At 55.2% G+C, this 22,652-nt stretch overlaps 1 protein-coding gene across 1 annotated transcript; it reads left to right on the forward strand.

The window, feature by feature from the left end:
• Positions 1-6,149: 6,149 nt before the first annotated feature.
• Positions 6,150-18,724, forward strand: TAS1R2 (taste 1 receptor member 2). The gene is made up of 6 exons (XM_044926251.2): positions 6,150-6,627; positions 8,020-8,320; positions 9,788-10,555; positions 11,749-11,958; positions 16,415-16,538; positions 17,293-18,724. The coding sequence occupies exons 1-6, from the start codon at positions 6,446-6,448 to the stop codon at positions 18,219-18,221; spliced, it is 2,514 nt and encodes an 837-aa protein (XP_044782186.2). The 5' UTR covers positions 6,150-6,445; the 3' UTR covers positions 18,222-18,724.
• Positions 18,725-22,652: the final 3,928 nt, after the last annotated feature.

Genomic DNA, 22,652 nt, shown 5'->3' on the forward strand with positions numbered 1-22,652 from the left:
AGACAGTGGCTCCAGAGACAGGCAGCCAGCCTTGTGCCCCTTCTCCGAGGTTGATGACGGCCGCCCTGGGTGGTGGAGCAGATGCCACATGACCCTCAGGTGCCCGGGGCACCTCAGCATTCTCTCCCGGAGCTCTGCCACGCCCTCTCTCCAGGCCCCAGGTGGCCGGCAGGCGCCCCTCAGCCTCACAAGCGTTGGGGCACAGAGGCTGGGGTGAAGCGAGGGAGCTGATGTTCTGCTGGGGTTCACGTGCACCCGGGCAGACGTCGTCAGAAGGAGAGTCGTGAGGAGATTAATGCCCGGAAGAGGTTACACTGCCAGTACGTGGCAGAGCCAGGACTGGAGCCCAGGTCGGTCAGATCTGAGTCTCAGCACGGAGAGTCCTACAGAGTCACAGACCCCAGGCCCCCTCGGGCCTAGAATCGAGAATGTCTAGAACGCCGGCTCCATGCTAGGACCACGGCCATGCCAGGCCCCCTCGGGCCTAGAATCGAGAATGTCTAGAGCGCCGGCTCCATGCTAGGACCACGGCCATGGACACTGCGGTGTAATATGCACTATCATTTATCAAGCAGGGCCTTCACGTATTCATCTCACTTAATCACCCTCCGTGGAGGGCGGCTGTGCCCATTTCACAGGAAGCTGAGTGGAGTCAGAGCCTGCTGGGTGGTTACTGTCCGCTGCCACAGGCTGGGCGCTCCGGAGCCCCACGGAGCAAGACCAGCTCTCTTCCCCACCCCAGCCCTTCACACTCCCTTTAGTGATGATCACCTTTCTGGCTGTCATTGGGCTTGTGGTCATTTGGGATCTTCAGATCGTTTTCTGGATGAGCCTGAGCCTGCTTGAGGTCACCCAGCAAAGTTCGGAAAGGGGGCTTGAGTGGATCTCTGTACTCGAGAAGGTGTCCTCACCAAGCAGAGTTCCTCCTCAGGCCTTCGCTGACTCCTTGGTGCCCAGCTTCTAGGGGTCATCCTGCCCACTCCACCTTCGACATCTGAACTCTCGGAGGTTGACTGGTGAGGCTGGCTGCTTTGAGAACCAGCTCTGAGGCCCCCCTGTGCCCTGTTCCAGAGTGTCTCTGAACCAAGCAGATGCTCAGGGGCTCCTTGGGGAATCCCTGCCTGCCAACCCCTGCCTGGGCAGCTGAACTGGAGCCAGGCTTCCAGCTGCCCCACTGGGTCCTGGAGGAGGTAGAACTGATAGGAGAGAGACAGAGGGAAAGGGAGGGGAGGTGGGCAGGGAAGCCAGCAGAGGGTACGCAAGGGTGGGGTCGGGGAGAGCAGCTGGTGCGGCCCCCAGGCCCCTGGGGTCAGGCCCCTCATGGGTCCCCCATGCTCTAGCCCCTCTCCAACCCCCATCATGGGGGAGGAGGGAGGTTCAGGGAAGCCCCCTCCAGCCCAGAGCGAGCACGGACTGTTCCTTTCCGCAAGCATCCTGGGAAGCAGATGCAAGGCAAATGGGCATCCTCTCTGGGCCCCCATTTCCACGGCCGGCCCCTGCCCCATGGACTTTGCATAAGTCGGTCACGGTTCTCCATCACTTTGGCAACCAGCGCCCACACAGGTGTGAGCATGGGGAACTCAGGCCCTGGACTGGCCCATGAGGGTCGCCTGGGTCACCATGCGGTGTGCATGGGCGGTGTGTGCAGTCCTGAAGGAGAGCCACAGCCTCAGGGTTCCCCTGGCATTTGTCCTTGGGACAGCCAGTGCCCAAGCGTCACCCACTCGCCCCTCTTAGGTGACATCAAGATCAGAGGGGACCTTGGAGATCATCTAGCCCAGGGCATCTCATGAATCACGGCCTGAGCCACGTGACATTCTGGAGCTGGGTGCACAGCTGCATTTGTGGGTATATGCATTAGTGTCCAGGACTCTGTCAGGATCTCAAAAGGATCCTTGCCTCTGAAATTGTAAGAAACACTGAGTCCATTTTACAGATGGGGAGGCTGAGGTCCAGAGAGTGGAAGCCACTGGTCCAAGGGTAGCCTTCCGATGGGGGCAGAGCTAACCTGGAAGCCAGGACTTCTGACTCTCCGTCCGGAGCTCCTTCTGCAGGTTTCACTCTTCAGAGAGGATCGTCCGTGCAGACTGACAGCCCGCACTAAGCAAGGGGACCCCATTGCTCTTTCCTCCCGGGAGCCCCTGTCAGGGTCCTGGATTCCTCCAATCCGCATGGTTGCCATGTGGCTTTGAATCAGTCACTGTCCCTCTCCAAACCTCAAATTCCTCCTCTGAAAACTGGAGAGCTCATAGCAGCACCTCGAACAGTGGTGAGAATGAAACAGAATGGCAGCGTGGTGGGTGCCCACACTGTCCCCGGAGTGGGGTGAGCCCTCCAAACGTGTTCACCACAGAAATAACCTGGGTTCATTTTTGCCATCCTCCTCCCAGGCTCCCTGGCTGCTGCCCTCACGGAGTGCTTGGCCGGCCCGCACCGCCCCTTCTCCTGACCCCATCTTGGTGGCCGGCACAGTGTAAGGCATTGCAGAGCTGTTCTGACATGGTTTTGACTTGATTGGAGTCCAGGGGAAATCAACTTGCTTTTCTGGCCCTTTGGCAACTGGCCCGCTCCAGGCCTCAGTTTCTGCATCTGTATAATGGGTAGGTTTTGGAGCTCTGCAGGCCCTCTTAGCTCTGACACCATATGCCATGCTGTGGGTGGCCCTGGTACCCCTGGCACCTACCAATGAGTGCTGCCCTCGCAAGGGGCCTGACTTCTGCCTGCAGACACGAGTCATGTCCTCTGTGTGTCCCAACGATGGCCCTTGTACCCTACCCGGCCCTGCCACATGGGGGCTCAGCTAGCGACCTCTGGACGAACGGCTTTCTCAGCCACTCTTGTCCGCCACGACCCCACGTCTGGAGGGCTCCAGCTGACTTGATACTCTCGCACCCTACCATCCCCTTACCCCCAAGCTTTGCTAAATACCCTGACGTGGTTGGGAGACTCCAGAACATTCCAGGGCCACCCAGCAACCAGCACGCTTACTTCCCCTCTTCAAACTGATGCACACACTTGATGTGCCTGGAAGTGGTCCTTCCCAACACCTTGGCCTTGAGGTGGGACCTGCACTGGGGGAGGTTGGCACCGGCTCCCCCCAGCCTCATGGGGGGCATGGCGGTGACAGCTCCTGTGGGCAGAGCACACAAAAACCAGAGAGCAAGAGAGCTGGAGGCTTGGCAGCCTGGGACTGGTTTCTAGTGGCCGGTGGTTAGGACGCTGCGCTTTCGCTGCTGTGGATCTGGGCTGAGTCCCCGGTCGGGGAACTAAGCTCCCACAAGTTGTGCAGCACAGCAAATACATTCTAGCATCACCACTTATTAGATGTGTGATTTTTGGCAAGTGCTTAACTGTTCAGCCTCAGTTTCCTCATTTAAAAAATGGGAGTAAAATGACTGCTTGGCTGGGTAGTTGCACAAACTAAATGATACCGAACCTATAAAGTGCTTGGCACCATGCCTGGCATACACACCCCGGGAAGGGTGCTATTTAGTCATAATCCTCCTGATCTCCCAAGAGTCTGGCAGGGCAAGGGGCCATGGTCTCGGCGGCTCCTAGAAGGCCACCACGGACCCTATTCCAAGGAGGCCAGTGTGGTTTGAGGTGCGTGGAACAGAGTCGAGCAGGGAGAAGAGCAGCTGAGGTGGGGCCAGGCTGGGGAGGCCCTGGACGCCAAGGCCAGGGGCTCAGCCGTGGTCCTGCAGCAGGACGGAGTCCCGGGGGTGCTGGAGCCGAGGAAGGAGAGACTCAGAGCTGTCCTGCAGGGGCTGAAAGTGTCAGGGTGAGGCAGACGGAGAGGTCCGGACAGGAGGTGGTGAGGGTGTGAGTTTGGGATGAGGCAAAAGGGGAGGGGCCTGGAGAGAGCCAGCAGGACACAGGTGCGTGAGTGCTGGGCTTTGACTGCTGACACGCAGGGTGGGTGTGGGCTCTCCACAGAGGGCCTCCCCATTGTACAGACGAGGACACTGAGGCCAGAAGGAGGGCAGCGCCAGGCCCAGAGCCCACGCCTCCAGACTCTTCCTTTCATCCTGTGGGTCAGGTCTCCCCCTCCGCCCACTGGTTTACCGGAGAGGGTGACGGACAGCCCCCTGAGTCACACAGCAAATCCCGCGTCTTTCCACAGCACCAGGGGGCCTGTTCCTTTTGCTTCCAGTGTCTGTGGTTGACTCTAGCCCAGGGGTGTTCGGAGGCGCAGGAGGGGGTGGTCCCTCTGGAATCGCTACAGGCACAGCCAGCTTCCTTCAGGGTAACTTCGGGACGCTTCGGGCTCTTTCAGCTGGGCTCAGTGGCCGCTCACTGCATCACAAGAAAGGACAATCTCGCACTTCTGGCCAGTTCACCTTTCCCCAGGGTTTGCTGTGCGCCCTGCAGGTCACATACGCCGTTTTACCTGATTCCCACACTGATCTCATGAGGCTGGAGTTATCAGGCCTGTTTCGGTAGCAAAAAGAGACTCAGAGAGGTTGAGTAACCTGCCCACAGTCGCACAGCACACAGAGCAGATGTCCCGTCCAGGCCGGCTGGAGTCAGGTTACCTCGAGGTTCCCGGAGTGCAGACGCATGCTTCAGCAGGAGCCGGTCAAGGACATAGGTCTGCTCCCGGGGGCCCAGCGCTGGTCCAGACGGGAGGGGCACTGCAGGGCAGAGCGGAAGCAGTGTCTGTGAACTGGGGCCACGCAAGGCCTCTAGGAGGAGGCGAGGCTCCAGCGGACTGTGGAAGGAGCGGCAGGACTCGGCAGGGTGCGCAGGGGGACAGTGCTGGGTCTCCGGTCCCCTCTGTGTCCCTTAGAGCCTCCTCCCCCCACGACCCTGGGGCCCAGGAGCAGGGCTCGGGCCTGTGACAGACCCGTCCCATCTGGCCATTATAGAGCAGGCCCTTAAGGAACGTGTGCATTGTTGGGACCAGAAAGGACCAAAACAGCACTCTGTGGACAAGGATCGCTGATCCAAGCAGGTTCCTGGTTTGCTGGAGCCATCTCCCTCCATCTTATTCCTTGGGGGGAGTCACCATCAACGTTAGGAATTTTTAACTTTCCTTTCTGCCACAACGCCTGCCCCTGGGTGCTGGATCGACGGGACACCCGGCAGGGTCCCTCTGCAGAGCTGACTGATGGACTATCGGGCTGACAGAGGCCCGCCCCTCGGCCCCTGCCCCCAACCTCCCAATCTCTTGCCTGCTGTTGTGCTGCTTTTATCAAAAGCCAGGCCCTTAGGACTTCCCTGGTGGTCAGTGGTTAAGAATCCACCTTGCAGTGCAGGGGACGTGGGTTTGATTCCTAGTTGCGGATCTCAGATCCCACATGCCACAGAGCCCCTAAGCTGGAGTGCCACAACTGGGCCCCCGCACCGCAACCAGAGAGTCTGGCCCTGCAAGGAAAGATCCAAAGCTCCCACATGGCTCAGTGACGGTCCCGCCTGCTGCAACCAAGACCCAACGCAACCAAATAAATGAATATATATATATATTTAAAGCAAGGCCCTTTCAATGTAACATGGCATGGAGGTTAAGAGCCAGGCCTTGAGGCTGTGAGCCCCAGCTCTCTTGGTTGTACAATTGACAGTGAGTTTCTTAGCTTCTCTGCCTCAGTCTCCTCATCTGTGAAATGGGGTTGGCAACAGTTCCAGTTATTGTGAGCAGTGAATGAGATGGTGGATGACAAGCTCTCAGGGTGATGCCTGACTCTTAGCACTGGGGCTGCTGTTTTAGAACAACTACTATGGGTCAGGTGTGGGATACAGGACCACGTGCCAGCCCCAGCTGGGTCAGGCTCAAGTGTGGGCTCCATTTGTCCCCCTACTCTGTCTCCTAATGGGAGCATCTATGTCCTTCACAGCTTTGGAACTGTGGTGTTGGAGAAGACTCTTCAGAGTCCCTTGCACTGCAAGATCAGACCAGTCAATCCTAAAGGAAATCAGTCTTGAATATTCATTGGAAGGACTGATGCTCAAGCTGAAACTCCAATACTTTGGCCACCCAATGCGAAGGGCTGACTCATTAGAAAAGACCCTGATGCTGGGAAAGATTGAAGCGGGGAGGGGAAGGGGATGACAGAGGATGAGATGGTTGGATGGCATCACCGACTCAATGGACATGAGTTTGGGTAGACTCTGGGAGTTGGTGATGGACAGGGAGGCCTGGCGTGCTGCAGTCCATGGGGTCGCAGAGAGTCAGACATGACTGAGAGACTGAACTGAACTGAATGTCCTTCACTCCCAAATGTTTGAAACATTAGGAAGATGTGATCTCATCCAAGTGACAGAAGGCTCATCCTAATCCCAGCCTCCTCTTTCCCCTGAGCCCACTAACCTCTCTACCTGTCCCAGGTGCTTTCCTGCCCCGTGGACAGCAACAGGAGCAGTATGTAAATGTCTGTGCAAATCCCCTGGGTCAGGCTGTCAGCTCTCCAGGAGGCAGAGCCACCTCTGAGACCTCCATTTCCCAGCCATGGGACCCCAGGGCAGGGCAGCCTGCTCCCTGCTCTTCCTGCTGCAAGCCCTGGCTGAGCCAGCGGAGAATTCAGAGTTCTTCCTGCCTGGTGATTACCTCCTAGGTGGCCTCTTCACCCTCCATGCCAATGTGAAGGGCATTGTCCACCTCAACTACCTGAAGGTGCCCAAGTGCAAGGAGTGAGTCTCTAGCATAAGGCTGGAAGTGGTGGTGGCAGGGTGGTGATGGTGGGCGGTGGTGATGTGGTGGTGGTGGTGGTGGTAATGGAGGAGGAGGTGCTGATGGTGATTGTAGACGTGGTGATGGTGGTAGTCATGGTGTTGTTGGTGGTGGTGATGGTGGTGGTGGTGGTCCTGATGGTGATGATGGTGTTGGTGGTGGTCCTGGTGGTGATGATGATGGTGATGATGGTGTTGGTGATGGTGGTGGTGGTGATGGTGGTGGTGGTGATGGTGGTGGTGGTGGTCCTGGTGGTGATCATGATGGTGGTGATGGTGGTGGTGATGGTGATGATGGTGATGGTGATGGTGGTGGTGATGGTGATCATGGTGATGGTGATGATGGTGATGGTGGTGGTGATGGTGGTGGTGATGGTGATTGTAGAGGTGGTGGTGGTAGTGACGATGGTGATGGTGGTGATGGTGGTGGTGGTGATGGTGTTGGTGGTGGTGGTGATGGTGGTGGTGGTGGTGATGGTGGTGGTGGTGGTGATGGTGGTGGTGGTGATGGTGGTGGTGGTGGTGATGGTGGTGGTGGTGGTCCTGGTGGTGATCATGATGGTGATGATGGTGTTGGTGGTGGTGGTGATGGTGGTGGTGGTGGTGGTGATGGTGGTGGTGGTGGTGGTGGTGGTGGTGATGGTGGTGGTGGTGATGGTGGTGGTGGTGGTGATGGTGATTGTAGAGGTGGTTGTGGTAGTGACGATGGTGATGGTTGTCATGGTGGTGATGGTGGTCATGGTGGTGGTGGTGATGGTGGTGGTGGTGGTGGTGATGGTGATTGTAGAGGTGGTTGTGGTAGTGACGATGGTGATGGTTGTCATGGTGGTGGTGGTGGTCCTGGTGGTGATCATGATGGTGATGATGGAGGTGGTGGTGATGGTGATGGTGGTGATGGTGGTGGTGGTGCTGATGATAGTGGTATTGATAATGATGGTTTCGGACATGGGGTGCCCATGATGGCAATGGTGATGATATCCACGATAGAAATAGCAGGTGATGATGGTCATGGTGGTGATGGTGATGGTGGAGGCCATGGTAGGATGATGGTCACATCGATGGACGTTGATCGAGTGATGGTATAGGCCATAGGGATGTTGGTGCTGGTAGAAGTGGTAAGTGACTGAGGCCACAGAGGTCCTGGTGTCAGAGGTGGTCACAGGGACGATGGTGATCCCAGAGCTGTGGGGTGGTGAAAATGATATAACGACGCCAGCACCCTTTGGAGTGGTTCCCTCTTGGGCGATGCCTTGGTTTTCCTACTGCAGGCAGGAGGGACAGGCTGGCTCACCCACCCCCCCCCCCTTCCCACCCTGGACCTGTTGCCCACCCTGCCCACGGCGGCCCCTCCAGGTACGAGATGAAGGTGCTGGGCTACAACCTCATGCAGGCCATGCGCTTCGCGGTAGAGGAGATCAACAACGACAGCAGCCTGCTGCCCGACGTGCTGCTGGGCTATGAGATGGTGGACTCCTGCTACATGTCCAACAACGTCCAGCCCGTGCTCTACTTCCTGTCACAGGATGACTACTTCCTGCCCATCCAGGAGGACTACAGCCACTATGTGCCCCGCGTGGTGGCCATCATAGGTCCCGACAACTCCGAGTCCACCAAGACTGTGGCCAACTTCCTCTCCCTCTTCCTCCTTCCACAGGTGAGGCCCTGGGGCTGCAGAGGAGGGCTTGTCCAGAGGGCTTACCACCCTGACCAGTACCTACAGGGGATGCCTGGGGGAGCGGAAGCAAGGTCAGGACATCCACCCCAGCCCTGGCAGGCAGCCAGCCTGTTGGTTGAGAGTTCAGGCTCTGGAGGCAGACAGACCTGGTGTGCACCTTGCCTCTGAATCTTGGCCGTTGTGAGACCTCGAGCCAATCTCTCAACTCTCCCAAGCCTCAGTTTCTGCATCTCTAAAGTGGAGAGATAAGAGTCCTATCTTTGGACTGTCTGCAGATTAAAGCATTCACCCTAGCTAAGAATTTCTAGCACACAGTAGGTAGTCAGTAATGTTGCCCTTGTTATGTAAAGCATCTTGCATGAGAATGAAAGCTCAGAAAGCGTCCTGTACCACTCTGCATAGCTTCCTAGCATGGAGTCTGCTCATGGCAGGTCCTCACAAAAGTGCTGTAGAATTACTGTGTGTGTGTGTGTTAGTCGCTCAGTCGTGTCCGACTCTTTGTGATCCCATGGACTGTAGCTTGCCAGGCTCCTCTGTCCATGAGCTTTTCCAAGCAAGAGGAGCGGAGTTGGTGGCCACAACTACTGCTGCTATTCTAGTTTCCTCATCATGATCAGAAAGGCGTAAATGGCATAAAATATCTGCTCGTTAAAGAGCCGCTAGCACAGGACTCGGCCGACAGTGGGCAGTTACAAATACTGTAATTGTTACTGTTGTTTTTATGACATCAAGCACCAAGGTTCTGACTCATTGTAGGTGCTCAATAAATGCTGACAGTCTTACCTGAAGCATCCAGTCAGGGCTGAACTCACTCTTTCATTCATGTAATGAGTGTGTACTGAGCATGTGCCGAGCCAGGCACCATTGCAGGTGTTGGTGATGAGCTGTGGAGGCACAGAAGTCTGTCCTCATAGAGCTGACCTTCTGGGGGGACAGACGGAGGGACCCGTGCAAATCAGGATGTGATACAGGGTGATAGGAAGTGAGCAGTGGAGCAAAGGGAAAAAGGAAAAGGAAAGTGAAGTCGCTCAGTCGAGTCCGGCTCTTTGCAAACCATGGACTGTATGTAGCCTACCAGGCTCCTCCATCCCATGGGATTCTCCGGGCAACAGTACTGGAGTGGGTTGCATTTCCTTCTCCAGGGGATCTTCCCGACCCAGGGATACCCGGGTCTCCCGCACTGTAGGCAGACGCTTTACTATCTGAGCCACCAGCGACGTCAGGGAAAGTCAAGTCAAAGTTAAGGGAGGTGGGCCACGTTGCAGGGGCGGGGGTGGGGGGGGCAGGTGAAGCGGGGGAGGGGGAACCTGGATGGAGGCTTAAGGGAGGTGAAGGAGGAAGGGAACCATGCCGGTGAGCTTCCCGCCACCCCGCATCCCCATCCTCCCCCATCCCCGACCCCCAGCCCCACCCTCTGCTAATGCCCGAGGACCCTCCGCTCTGCAGATCACGTACAGCGCCATCAACGACGAGCTGGGCAACAAGGGCAGGTTCCCCGCGGTGCTACGCACCGTGCCGGGCGCGGATCACCAGACGGAGGCCATGGTGCAGATGCTGCTGCACTTCCGCTGGAATTGGATCGTCGTGCTGGCCAGCGGTGACGACTACGGCCGCGAGAACAGCCACCTGCTCAGCCAGCGCCTGGCGCACGGTGACATCTGCATCGCCTTCCAGGAGACGCTGCCCACGCCGCAGCCCAACCAGACCATGACGCCGCAGGACCAGGAGCGTCTGGAGGCCATTGTGGGCAAGCTGCAGCAGAGCACGGCGCGCGTCGTGGTGGTGTTTTCGCCAGAGCTGGCCCTGCACAACTTCTTCCGCGAGGTGCTGCGCCAGAACTTAACGGGCGCCGTGTGGATCGCCTCCGAGTCCTGGGCCATCGACCCGGTGCTGCACAACCTCACCGAGCTGCAGCGCGCCGGCACCTTCCTGGGCATCACCACCCAAAGCGTGCCCATCCCGGGCTTCAGCGAGTTCCGCGTGCGCCGCTCCCAGGTGGGCCGGCCCGCGCTCAACAGGAGCAGTGCCAACTGCAACCAGGAGTGCGACACCTGTCTGAACACCACCGAGTCCTTCAACAGCATCCTCACGCTCTCCGGCGAGCGCGTGGTCTACAGCGTGTACTCCTCCGTCTATGCCGTGGCGCATGCGCTGCACAGTCTCCTGGGCTGCAACCAGAGCGGCTGCCGCAGGGATGTGGTCTACCCTTGGCAGGTGAGGTCCGGCCCGCGGGGTACCAAGGGCCTCAAGGAGCAGGCGCAGAGTCCGTGGTTGTCATGGAGACCGCCCAGCGCTCAGCGCTCAGCTCCGGCCTCACCTTCTGGTGAGGTTCTGGGCAAGTGAGTGGAAGAGACCAGGGCGCACGCCCTGCCTCCGGGCACATAGGAGTCCTTCGTGGTGACAAAACAGAATACCTTTGTTAAAAATTAATCATCCCCATCCACGAGAATCTGTCCTGGGACCAAGAGTTGGGTGACATTCTCTAGCAGGAATCTCCGCAGGCAGCGGGAGCCCCAGTTCCCCACACAGCCTCGCCAGGGTGAAGGCGCTGAGGCTGGGCTTGTAGCGTCCGATTAGCTCTCAGGTTTATTGATCTTCTTGTTCCAGTTCTACCTCGCCTTGATTCAGACCTGAAATTGAAAGCTGTGCGTTCCTGGTTTACGCATGTGCATAGGCACATTCTGCCATGCGCCTTCGGAAAGCAGAGAAGGGTTCACTGAGGACCTAGAGGAGATACAGACCAGAGATGTACACTTTCTGCCCACTGTCAGACATCTCTGCTTAAACAGTTCACTGGCTTTCTCACAGTTTGGAAGCTCTGCCCATTCTGTTGCTCAGCCACCTCCCACCCCCATCTTTATCCTCTCCTAACGAGAGTTAGCTCCAAAGTGTGGGGTCGCAGGCAGGACCCAGGGGGGCAGGGAAGATCCAGGCAGGTGGAAGAGGCAATGGACTCTGAACCCCAGGTATTGGGTCACAGAGGGATGGCCAAAATGACTTCCAGGGAAAAGGAATCATATTGGCGTCTCCTAGGAGGTGAGTGCCGACTATTTTCTAGGCACTGTTCTGAGCCTCTAGTGGAGATTCACTCACTGATTGCTTCAGAGCCCAGAAGATTAGGCTTTTTTTGACTCCCGCTTTGCTGAAGAGGAATCTGGGGGTTTATAGAGGTTAACTGACAGGTCCAAGGCCTCACAGCAGGAGGTAGATGGGCTGCGAAAACCCAGGTGTATCTGGCTCTAAAGTCAGATCTCTCAGCCACTGCCTCCAGACTGCCACATTTTTGCAGTTTTATCAGCCCCGTTTTATAGATATAGAATTCAAGGCCCACGGGCTGGTAGACTTTTTCCGGGGTCTGGCCTGACCTCTGATGCCAGCTCCACTTGCCTTCCCTCGGGCCCCTCTAGCTGCTTCTGGAGATCAGGAAGGTCAACTTCACCCTCCTGGGCCACCAGATCTTCTTCAACGAGCAAGGGGACCTGTCCCTGCACCTGGAGATCATCCAGTGGCAATGGGACCTGAGCCAGAACCCTTTTCGGAGCGTCGCCTCCTACCAGCCATCCAAGCGGCAGCTGAAGCACATCCATGACATCTCCTGGAACACCCCCAACAACACGGTCAGCCTCAGGGGGCCTGGGGGCGGGGCCCCAGGGCTGGAGCTGGGGTGGGAGGGCCCTTTGACCTGGGTTCATTATTGATAAGTGGGGGCGTCTCTATGAGTGGGTGTATCGTCTGGGGTCCTGGCCTTCTTCCCCTGAGAGAGAACTGCCCACGTTCAGGGCTTTCTGGCTCCTCAGGGCCAAGGGGCTCAGGACATGCGTGGATTGAAGACTTCAACTCTCATGCTAATCCCGGAAAATAGATGCTGTTGTTGCTTAGTCGCTCAGTCGTGCCCGACTCTTTGTGACCCCATGGACTGCAGCACGCCAGGCCTCCTTGTCCATCACCAACTCCCGGAGTTCACTCAAACTCACGTCAATTGCGTCAGTGATGCCATCCAAACATCTCATCCTCTGCCGTCCCCTTCTCCTCCTGCCCTCAGTCTTTCCCAGCATCAGGGTCTTTTCAAATGAGTCAGCTCTTCGCATCAGGTGGCCAAAGTATTGGAGTTTCAGCTTCAACATCAGTCCTTCCAATGAACACCCAGGACTGATCTCCTTTAGGATGGACTGGTTGGATCTCCTTGCAGTCCAAGGGACTCTCAAGAGTCTTCTCCGACACCACAGTTCAAAAACATCAGTTCTTCGGCACTCAGCTTTTTTTATAGTCCAACTCTCACATCCACAACTACTGGAAAAACCATTGCTTTGACTAGATGGACCTTTGTTGGCAAAGTAATGTCTCTGCTTTTTAATATACTGTCTAGGTTGGTCATAAATTTCCTTCCAATGAGTAAGCGTCTTTTAATTTCATGGCTGCAATCACTATCTGCAGTGATTTTGGAGCCCCCCAAAATAAAGTCAGCCACTGTTTCCCCATCTATTTGCCATGAGGTGATGGGACCAGATGCCATGACCTTAGGTTTCTGAATGTTGAGCTTTAAGCCAACTTTTTCACTCTCCTCTTTCACTTTCATCAAGAGATGCTTTAGTTCTTCTTCACTTTCTGCCATAAGAGTGATGTCATCTGCATATCTGAGGTGATCGATATTTCTCCTGGCAATCTTGATTCCAGCTTGTGCTTCTTCCAGTCCAGCGTTTCTCATGATGTACTCTGCATAGAAGTTAAATAAGCAGGGTGACAGTGTACAGCCTTGACGTACTCCTTTTCCTATTTGGAACCAGTCTGTTGTTCCATGTCCAGTTCTAACTGTTGCTTCCAGACCTGCATACAGATTTCTCAAGAGGCAGGTCAGGTTGTCTAGTATTCCCATCTGTTGAAGAATTTTCCACAGTTTATTGTGATCCACACAGTCAAAGGCTTTGGCATAGTCAACAAAGTAGAAATAGATGTTTTTCTGGAACTTTCTTGCTTTTTCAATGATCCAGTGGATGTTGGCAATTTGATCTCTGGTTCCTCTGCCTTTTCTAAAACCAGCTTGAACATCTGGAAGTTCACGGTTCACGTACTGTTGAAGCCTAGCTTGGAGAATTTTGAGCATTACTTTGCTAGCATGTTAGATGACTGCAATTGTGCGGTAGTTTCCGCATTCTTTGGCATTGCCTTTCTTCGGGATTGGAATGAAAACTGACCTTTTCCAGTCCTGTGGCCACTGCTGAGTTTTCCAAATTTGCTAACATATTGAGTGCAGCACTTTCACAGCATCATCGTTTAGGATTTGAAATAGCTCAGTTGGAATTCAATCACCTCCACTAGCTTTGTTTGTAGTGATGCTTCCTAAGGCCCACTTGACTTCACATTCCAGGATGTCTGGCTCTAGGTCAGTGATCACACCATCATGATTATCTGGATCATGATCTTTTCTGTACAGTTCTTCTGTGTATTCTTGCCACCTCTTCTTAATATCTTCTGCTTCTGTCAGGTCCATACAATTTCTGTCTTTTCTTCTGCCCATCTTTGCATGAAATGTTCCCTTGGTATCTCTAATTTTCCTGAAGAGATCTCCAGTCTTTCCTATTCTATTATTTTCCTCTATTTCTTTGCACTGAAAACTGTTTCTTATCTCTTCTTGCTATTCTTTGGAACTCTGCATTCAGATGCCTATATCTTTCCTTTTCTCCTTTGCTTTTTGCTTCACTTCTTTTCACAGCTATTTGTAAGGCCTCCTCAGACAGCCATTTTGCTTTTATGCATTTCTTTTTCTTGGGGATGGTCTTGCTCCCTGTCTCCTGTACAATGTCACAAACCTCCGTCCATAGTTCATCAGGCACTCTGTCTATCAGATCTAGTCCCTTAAATCTATTTCTCACTTCCACTGTATAATCATAAGGGACCTGATTTAGGTCATACCTGAATGGTCTAGTGGTTTTCCCTACTTTCTTCAATTTAAGTCTGAATTTGGCAATAAGGAGTTCATGATCTGAGCCACAGTCAGCTCCTGGTCTTGTTTTTGCTGACTGTATAGAGCTTCTCCATCTTTGGCTGCAAAGAATATAATCAATCTGATTTCAGTGTTGGCCATCTGGTGATGTCCATGTGCAGAGTCTTCTCTTGTGATGTTGGACGAGGGTGTTTGCTATGACCAGTGCATTCTCTTGGCAAAACTCTATTAGCCTTTGTCCTGCTTCATTCTGTACTCCAAGGCCATTGCCTGTTACTCCAGGTATTTCTTGACTTCCTACTTTTGCATTCCAGTCCCCTATAATGAAAAAGACATCTTTTTTGGGTGTTAGTTCTAAAAGGTCTTGTAGGTCTTCATAGAACCATTCAGCTTCAACTTCTTCAGTGTTACTGGTTGGGGCATAGACTTGGATTACTGTGATATTGAATGGTTTGCCTTGGAAACGAACAGAGATCATTCTGTCATTTTTGAGGTTGCATCCAAGTACTGCATTTTGGACTCTTTTGTAGTCTAAGATGGGTACTCCATTTCTTCTAAGGGCTCCTGCCCACAGTAGTAGATATAATGGTCATCTGAGTTAAATTCACCCATTCCAGTCCATTTTAGTTCACTGATTCCTAGCGTGTTGACATTTACTCTTGTTATCTCCTGTTTGACCACTTCCAATTTGCCTTGATTCATGGACCTAACATTCCAGGTTCCTATGCAATATTGCTCTTTACAGCATCAGACCTTGCTTCTATCACCAGTCACATCCACAACTGGGTATTCTTTTTGCTTTGGCTCCATCCCTTAATTCTTTCTGGAGTTATTTCTCCACTGATCTGCAGTAGCATATTGGGCACCTACTGACCTGGGGAGTTCCTCTTTCAGTATCCTATCATTTTGCCTTTTCATACTGTTCATGCGGTTCTCAAGGCAAGAATACTGAAGTGGTTTGCCATTCCCTTCTCCAGTGGACCACATTCTGTCTGACCTCTCCACCATGACCTGTCCATCTTGGGTGGCCCCACATGGCCTGGCTGAGTTTCATTGAGTTAGACAAGGCTGTGGTCCATGTGATCAGATTGGCTAGTTTTCTGTGATTGTGGTTTCAGTCTGTCTGCCGCTCTGATGCCCTCTCTCAGCGCCTACTTACTGGAGTTTCTCTTACCTTGGGCGTGGGGTATCTCTTCACGGCTGCTCCAGCAAAGCGCAGCCAATGCAACTGACCTTGGACATGGGGTAGCTCCTCTTGGCTGCTTGCCGCTCCAGCGCCGTGCAGCCAGGATAATTTTTATACAACCCGAATCTAATTAGGCCACTCCCCACTCAAGAAGCGTGCATGGCTGAGGCCCCTTGACCCTACCTTTTTAGTGTCTTAGTCCAACCTCCCACTCTCCCCACCCTCTCCCAGAGCATCCTGGCTTCAGCCAGGCTTAGACACGCCCTCTTTCCGAAAATGCCAACCCCTGCCCCTTGTCCACCCCCTTGCTCTTACTGTTTCCTCTACTTGTAATTCATTCACTTAACGAACAGTCATTGGCAGCCTCCTCTGTTCTAAGGAATACAGCAGTAAAACCTATAGATGTGGCCACTGCCTGCTGGCTCTTGTTCTCCAGACAACCCTGCCCCTCCATAAAGCTGCATTAAGTAGGACTCCTGGTGGCAAGTGACAGAAAGTGATATAAATAAAAAGTTAACTTATTGCCTTGCATCATGGAAGACTCCAGGGTTGACCGTGAGGCTTCAGGCAAGGCTGGATCCAGGGTCTCATTCTCTCCATCTCCCAGATCCTTCCTCAGGCAAGTTCTCCACCTCCCCCCGACCCCCCCAGAAATAAGAGGACTTCTAGGAGCTCCAGAGTCACACACTGTTCACTCAGCAACCTCAGAAGGTCTCCATCTCAGCAGCTGAGTGCTGTGTCCTGAAGAAGGTAGATTAGGTCTTTGCTGGGCAAAGCTAAGAGCGTCTCTATAACGGTCCAGTTCCAGCGGCAGTCCTGACACCTGCCCCTCCCCAACAGGGCCAGTTTCCCTCCTGGGAGCATCCTTCTGGGGATGAGATGGGAGAGGAGGGTCCCCCAGAGAGCGGGAAGGAGGACTCAGGGTCTTCTGCCCTCCTCCCCCCAGATCCCTGTGTCTATGTGCTCCAGAAGCTGCCAACCTGGGCAGAAGAAAAAGCCGGTGGGCCTGCACCCTTGCTGCTTCGAGTGTATTGACTGCCTCCCGGGCACCTTCCTCAACCAAACCGTAGGTATGACTCCAGGGCCCACAAACGGGCCCTGCACCTGTCCTGCCCTGAGGGGGTCTCCCTCAGGCCTTTCCCCTTTGCAGTCTTGGCAGTCTCCCCGGGGACACAGGTGTCCAAGACTGAGGACTGTGTATTTCCCACCAGAGGATGAGATCTTGGAAAGAAAGAATTACAGTTGTTAGGCTGAGTCAAGGAGTCAGTGAGAGTCGCTCAGTCGTGTCCGACTCCTTGCGACCTCATGGACTGTACAGTCCATGGAACTCTCCAGGCCAGAATACTGGAGTGGGTAGCCTGTCCCTTCTCCAGGGGATCTTCCCAACCCAGGGATTGAACCCGGGTCTCCTGCATTGCAGGCGGATTCTTTACCAGCTGAGCCAACAGGGAAGCCCAAGAATACTGGAGTGGGTAGCCTATCGCTTCTTCAGCAGATCTTCCTGACCCAGAAATTGAACTGGGGTCTCCTGCACTGCAGGCAGATTCTTTACTAACTGAGTGAGTCAAGGAGACCTTGGTTCAAATCTTGCCTCTGTAACTCTCTTGGCTTTGTGACTTTAACTGGCTGACCTTCAGTTTCCTCATCTGTGAAATGGGGTTGCTGTGAGGGGTTGATGAGCCAGGGGGTGTCAGGGACTCAGTGAGCATTGGTGGCCCATAGCTCTGTCTCCCTCCGATGGGGACCAGGCCTGGTGCAGCCCTGGAGAAGGTGGACGCTGAGAAGGCGTGTTTAGCTGACAGGAGCTGCCCTGGGCTCTTGCAGATGAATTTGACTGCCAGCCCTGCCCAAGCTCCGAGTGGTCCCACAGGGGAGACACCTCCTGCTTCAAGCGGCAGCTGGCCTTCCTCGAATGGGACGAGTCCCCCACCATCGTCGTGGTTATGCTGGCCGCCCTGGGCTTCCTCAGCACCCTGGCCATCGTGATCATCTTCTGGAGGCACGTTCGGACGCCCGTGGTCCGCTCGGCAGGCGGGCCCATGTGCTTCCTGATGCTGGCGCCGCTGCTGATGGCGTACATGGCGGTGCCCGTGTACGTGGGGCCGCCCACGGTGTCGTCCTGCATCTTCCGCCAGGCCTTCTTCACGCTGTGCTTCACCATCTGCATCTCCTGCATCACTGTGCGCTCCTTCCAGATCGTCTGCGTCTTCAAGATGGCCCGGCGCCTCCCGCGCGCCTACAGCTTCTGGGGCCGCTACCACGGGCCCTATGTCTTCGTGGCATGCGTCGTGATGCTCAAGTTGGTCATCGTGGCCAGCAGCATCCTGGCCACGACCACCATGCCCACCACTCGCGTGGACCCCGATGACCCCAGGATCATGATCTTGTCCTGCAACCCCAACTACCGCCGGGGGCTGCTGGTCAACACCAGCCTGGACCTGCTCCTGTCCGTGCTGGGCTTCGGCTTCGCCTACACGGGCAAGGAACTGCCCACCAACTACAACGAGGCCAAGTTCATCACCTTCTGCATGACCTTCTACTTCTCCTCCTCCGTCTTCCTCTGCACCTTCATGGCCGTCTACAACGGTGTGCTGGTCACCATCCTAGACCTCCTGGTCACCGTGCTGAACCTCCTGGGCATTAGCCTGGGCTACTTCGGCCCCAAGTGTTACATGATTCTCTTCTACCCGGAGCGCAACACGCCGGCTTACTTCAACAGTGTGATTCAGGGCTACACCATGCGGAAGGACTAGGGCTCCACTATCTGCTCTCTGGGACGTGGGGCTCAGCGTCGGGAAGCGGAGGCCAGGGGGCTTGCTCGCTCAACTCCAGATGGAGCCAGGTGGTGGCAGGGGAGCCACCCTCGCCTGTTACCGCCCGGGCCTGGTCTCTGATGGGCTGTCCCTCCAGGCTTCTGTGCGTCCTGGCCATCTTTGCCCACCCAGTGATGGATGCCTAGGTACATTTGCCCTTTGTTGCTTTCCCTCGAGCTGTTTAGCCTGCCAGGTGCTGTACTCCCTTCTAGAAAACCACCCAAGGTGACCTACTGGCTTCCAAGGACGGAGTCCAGCTTGGCAGCCTGCAGCGCCATCTGGTGGTCACGGTGGGCTCCTGCAGGTTCCGGCTGCTGACCCCTGGGGAAGGGATGCCTGCTGGTGGGCTGGGCTGGGGTTAGCGAGGGGCGGATGGGAGCTCAGAAAGTGCCACCCGGCCTCGCTCACTCACTGTCCGTGTGTCTGAGTCTCATCCCCCAGATTCTCCCGGAGCTTGAGTGCCCAGCCTTTCTGTTATCTCTGAGTACAGCTGAGCACATAAATGCTTGTGAATAAACCTTACTTGGGTGAAACAAACGAGTTTCCTCCTTGTTTTCCAGAGGTCCCCTGAGAACAGAGACGTGGAATCAGAGATCTTGGTTTCAGTCCTAGCGTTGCTACTGTGGGTGTGTGCGTGTGTGCCAAGTCGCTTCAGTCTCGTTTGACTCTTTGCGACCCCATGGTCGCTAGCCCACCAGGCCCCTCTGTCCATGGGGGTTCTCCAGGCAAGAATACTGGAGTAGGTTGCCATGCCCTCCTCCAGGGGATCTTCCCGACCCAGAGATTGAACCTGCATCTCCTGCAGCTTCTGCATTGGCAGGCAGATTCTTAACCACTAAGCCACCTGGGAAGCCCTAATGCATATATTAGGTACACAGTAAATGCCAACCATTACAAATCCACATCGCCAGAACCGTCAGGGACAAAATAAAGTTGTGTTCCCTTTTTATACCCTGGTGCCCATGGTGTACGGGCTTCCCAGGGGGCACGAGTGGTAAAGAACCCAACTACCAGTGCGGGGATGTAGAGACTGGAGTTTGATCCGTGGGTTGGGATGGGTCCCAGATGGGAAAAAAGGAGACTCAAAGAGACTATGAAATGTCCCCAACCCCACACAGCTCACCCCTGGAACGTGACCTTCTGTGCAGTGAGACCCAGGGTGCCCTGCCTGGAACGCTGGTGGAGGGGAACCTTATCATGTAGGCTGGGGTCGGGGGGCACATTGGTGTGCTGGAGGGTGGGGGCTTCAGAGTTTAGGGAGATGGCTTGTGAATGTAGTGACCGGGGAAGACCTTGGGGGAAGCTGACATTTGAAAAGAGCCTTGAAGGACAGAGAAGCTTGGGAAGGCAGAAAGTTTGAGTTGGGGTGGGGAGGAATCGGGGGGGAGGCGGGCTGGCTGCAGAGTGAAGGATGGGTGAAGGGAACAGGTGGATGGTTGTCAGGACCAGGCACAGAAGGGGCTAGGTGTGGGGGACCCTGACCTCGTCTTCCCCGCTGGCCACTGCTGTGTCCCCTGCATGGGCTGGCTTCCCCTGTCCTCAGGCTGCCTGGGGCTGCACCTCACCTCTGTGACTGGCCTTCTCTCCCCACATTCCTGGGGCTCAGCTTGAGGGCTGGAGACTGTGGGGAGAAGGCCCAGGGACGGACCATCAGCGCGACCATCCCTTCTCTGTCCCCTCCATTCGCCTCCAGTGGGAGCCCAGCATCTCGGTTGAGCCCACTTAGGGCCCTGAGCTTCCAGGGAGCGGCTCTGCACGGTCTGTTCCTGGATGTGTCTAAGTCTTGGCCTCCTTGCCCTGGGGACCAGCTTGTCAGGGGCTCAGGGAGTTTTAAGCTCTTAATTCTCTTTTCTCGCAAGCTTCTGACGCTTTGGTTTAAACACTTCTTCTAAGAGATAATGACCTCATTTTTCCTGGTTCTGCCTTCTAGACCACCATTAGAGAGAGAATCCTGGAATCACCCCAACCTCAGAGGCATCTGCTGCTCACCTCCTTCTGTAGCTACCCCAAGCTGAGATCTTAATCCCTGCTTGTTCCCCTCCAGTGATGGGAGGCCCATTGAGGACAATGCTAGTTGTTAGAAAATTCTTCTTAGAGTGAATGAAAACCCAGCTCTCTGGGATTTCAAAACATCAATGGTTGCTAGTTTTATCCTTTGGGACCACACATTAGACTCATTCCTTTTTCTCATGAAGGTCTTTCATATATAATAGCAAAAAGAATGGCCTCTGAAGGAGCACCTGCTGGGCATTATGTGCTTCATACGTGTTATCTCTAATCCCCATGATGACCCTGCCTGATGGGTACCAGTGACCCTTGCTGGCCACCTCGGATACCTCCCAGCATCCCTCCCCCCCTCCCTCCCTGGCAGCCCCTGGACTCCCAAGGGAGCTCTGTGTGGTTCTAGGGAAGCTGACTCTGTGTCCTGGCTCTGGAGGAAGGACGGAGCGGGTGACTCAGGCCAACTGATCCACACACACCCTTCCCTTGGCTGCAGGGATTGGCTCTGGGGTGGATGCATGACCTGGGTTGGTCCAATGAGAATGACCCTCAGGACATTTGCTGGGACAGAGTCTTTCTTTAGGAGCGAGCAAGGCTGTCGACCCAGGAGCCGGGGGAATTGCAGGACTGCAAGGCAAGTCAGCCTTAGAGGCCAAGTGGAAGGAGGCAAAAACTGGGTCCTTGAAATCTGTTGAGATGGTGGATCTTGCCTACAGGCAGCCCTGCATCTGAGATCTCCCATTTCACGCGTCCATTTAAGTCCATTATCGTTCAAGATGGTCTGAGTTGGGTTTCTGCCCCTTGTAACCCAAAGCATCCTTACCCTCCTGAAGAGGAAACTGAAGCTCAGAGATGTTGAGTTTTAAATTGCTCAGGGTCACCAACTCGTAAGTGTGGGAGCTAGGGTTTGGGTTCAAGGAGTAATTGAGGGGGTACAGCTCTTGTGTCCTCCCTGGATTGTCTCTTTTTCTTTTTTTGGTCTAAAATTTCTTAACTGGAACTTCCCTGGTGGTCCAGTGGTTAAGAATCTGCCTGCCGATGCTGTGAACATGGGTTCAATCCCTGGTCCGGGAAGATCTCACATGCCACAGGGTAGCTAAGTCCATGCACTGTGACCGCTGAAGCCCAAGTACCCTAGAGCCTGTGCTCGCCAACTAGAGAAGCCCCCACTGTGAGAAGCACACACACCTCAAAGGAGAGGAGTCCCTGCTTGCTGCAACCAGAGAGAGCCCGCACGCGGCAGCGAAGACCCGTCACAGCCAAGAATGAATGAATGAATGAAGAGAAACAGATAAATAGACAAAGGTTCCCGATTGCTCGTAGGACCTGCTTGTGACCCCTGAGCAGACCTCTCCTTGGGTCCCCTCCTTACTCTCTGACCCATGAGCCTCCCTCCGTGAGGACCTTCTGACCCATGAGCCGCTCTCCGTGAGGACCTTCTGACCCATGACCCTCCCTCCGTGAGGACCTTCTGACCCATGAGCCTCCCTCCGTGAGGACCTTCTGACCCATGACCCTCCCTCCGTGAGGACCTTCTGACCCATGAGCCTCTCTCCGTGAGGACCTTCTGACCCATGAGCCGCTCTCCGTGAGGACCTTCTGACCCATGAGCCGCTCTCCGTGAGGACCTTCTGACCCATGAGCCGCTCTCCGTGAGGACCTTCTGACCCATGAGCCGCTCTCCGTGAGGACCATCTGACCCATGAGCCGCTCTCCGTGAGGACCTTCTGACCCATGAGCCGCTCTCCGTGAGGACCTTCTGACCCATGACCCTCCCTCCGTGAGGACCTTCTGACCCATGAGCCGCTCTCCGTGAGGACCTTCTGACCCATGAGCCTCTCTCCGTGAGGACCTTCTGACCCATGAGCCGCTCTCCGTGAGGACCTTCTGACCCATGAGCCGCTCTCCGTGAGGACCTTCTGACCCATGAGCCGCTCTCCGTGAGGACCTTCTGACCCATGACCCTCCCTCCGTGAGGACCTTCTGACCCATGAGCCGCTCTCCGTGAGGACCTTCTGACCCATGAGCCGCTCTCCGTGAGGACCTTCTGACCCATGAGCCTCTCTCCGTGAGGACCTTCTGACCCATGAGCCGCTCTCCGTGAGGACCTTCTGACCCATGACCCTCCCTCCGTGAGGACCTTCTGACCCATGAGCCGCTCTCCGTGAGGACCTCCTGACCCATGAGCCGCTCTCCGTGAGGACCTTCTGACCCATGAGCCGCTCTCCGTGAGGACCTTCTGACCCATGACCCTCCCTCCGTGAGGACCTTCTGACCCATGAGCTGCTCTCCGTGAGGACCTTCTGACCCATGAGCCTCTCTCCGTGAGGACCTTCTGACCCATGAGCCGCTCTCCGTGAGGGCCTCTTC

The sequence above is a fragment of the Bubalus bubalis genome, chromosome 2 (assembly GCF_019923935.1).
Source record: "Bubalus bubalis isolate 160015118507 breed Murrah chromosome 2, NDDB_SH_1, whole genome shotgun sequence".
NCBI lineage: Eukaryota > Metazoa > Chordata > Mammalia > Artiodactyla > Bovidae > Bubalus > Bubalus bubalis.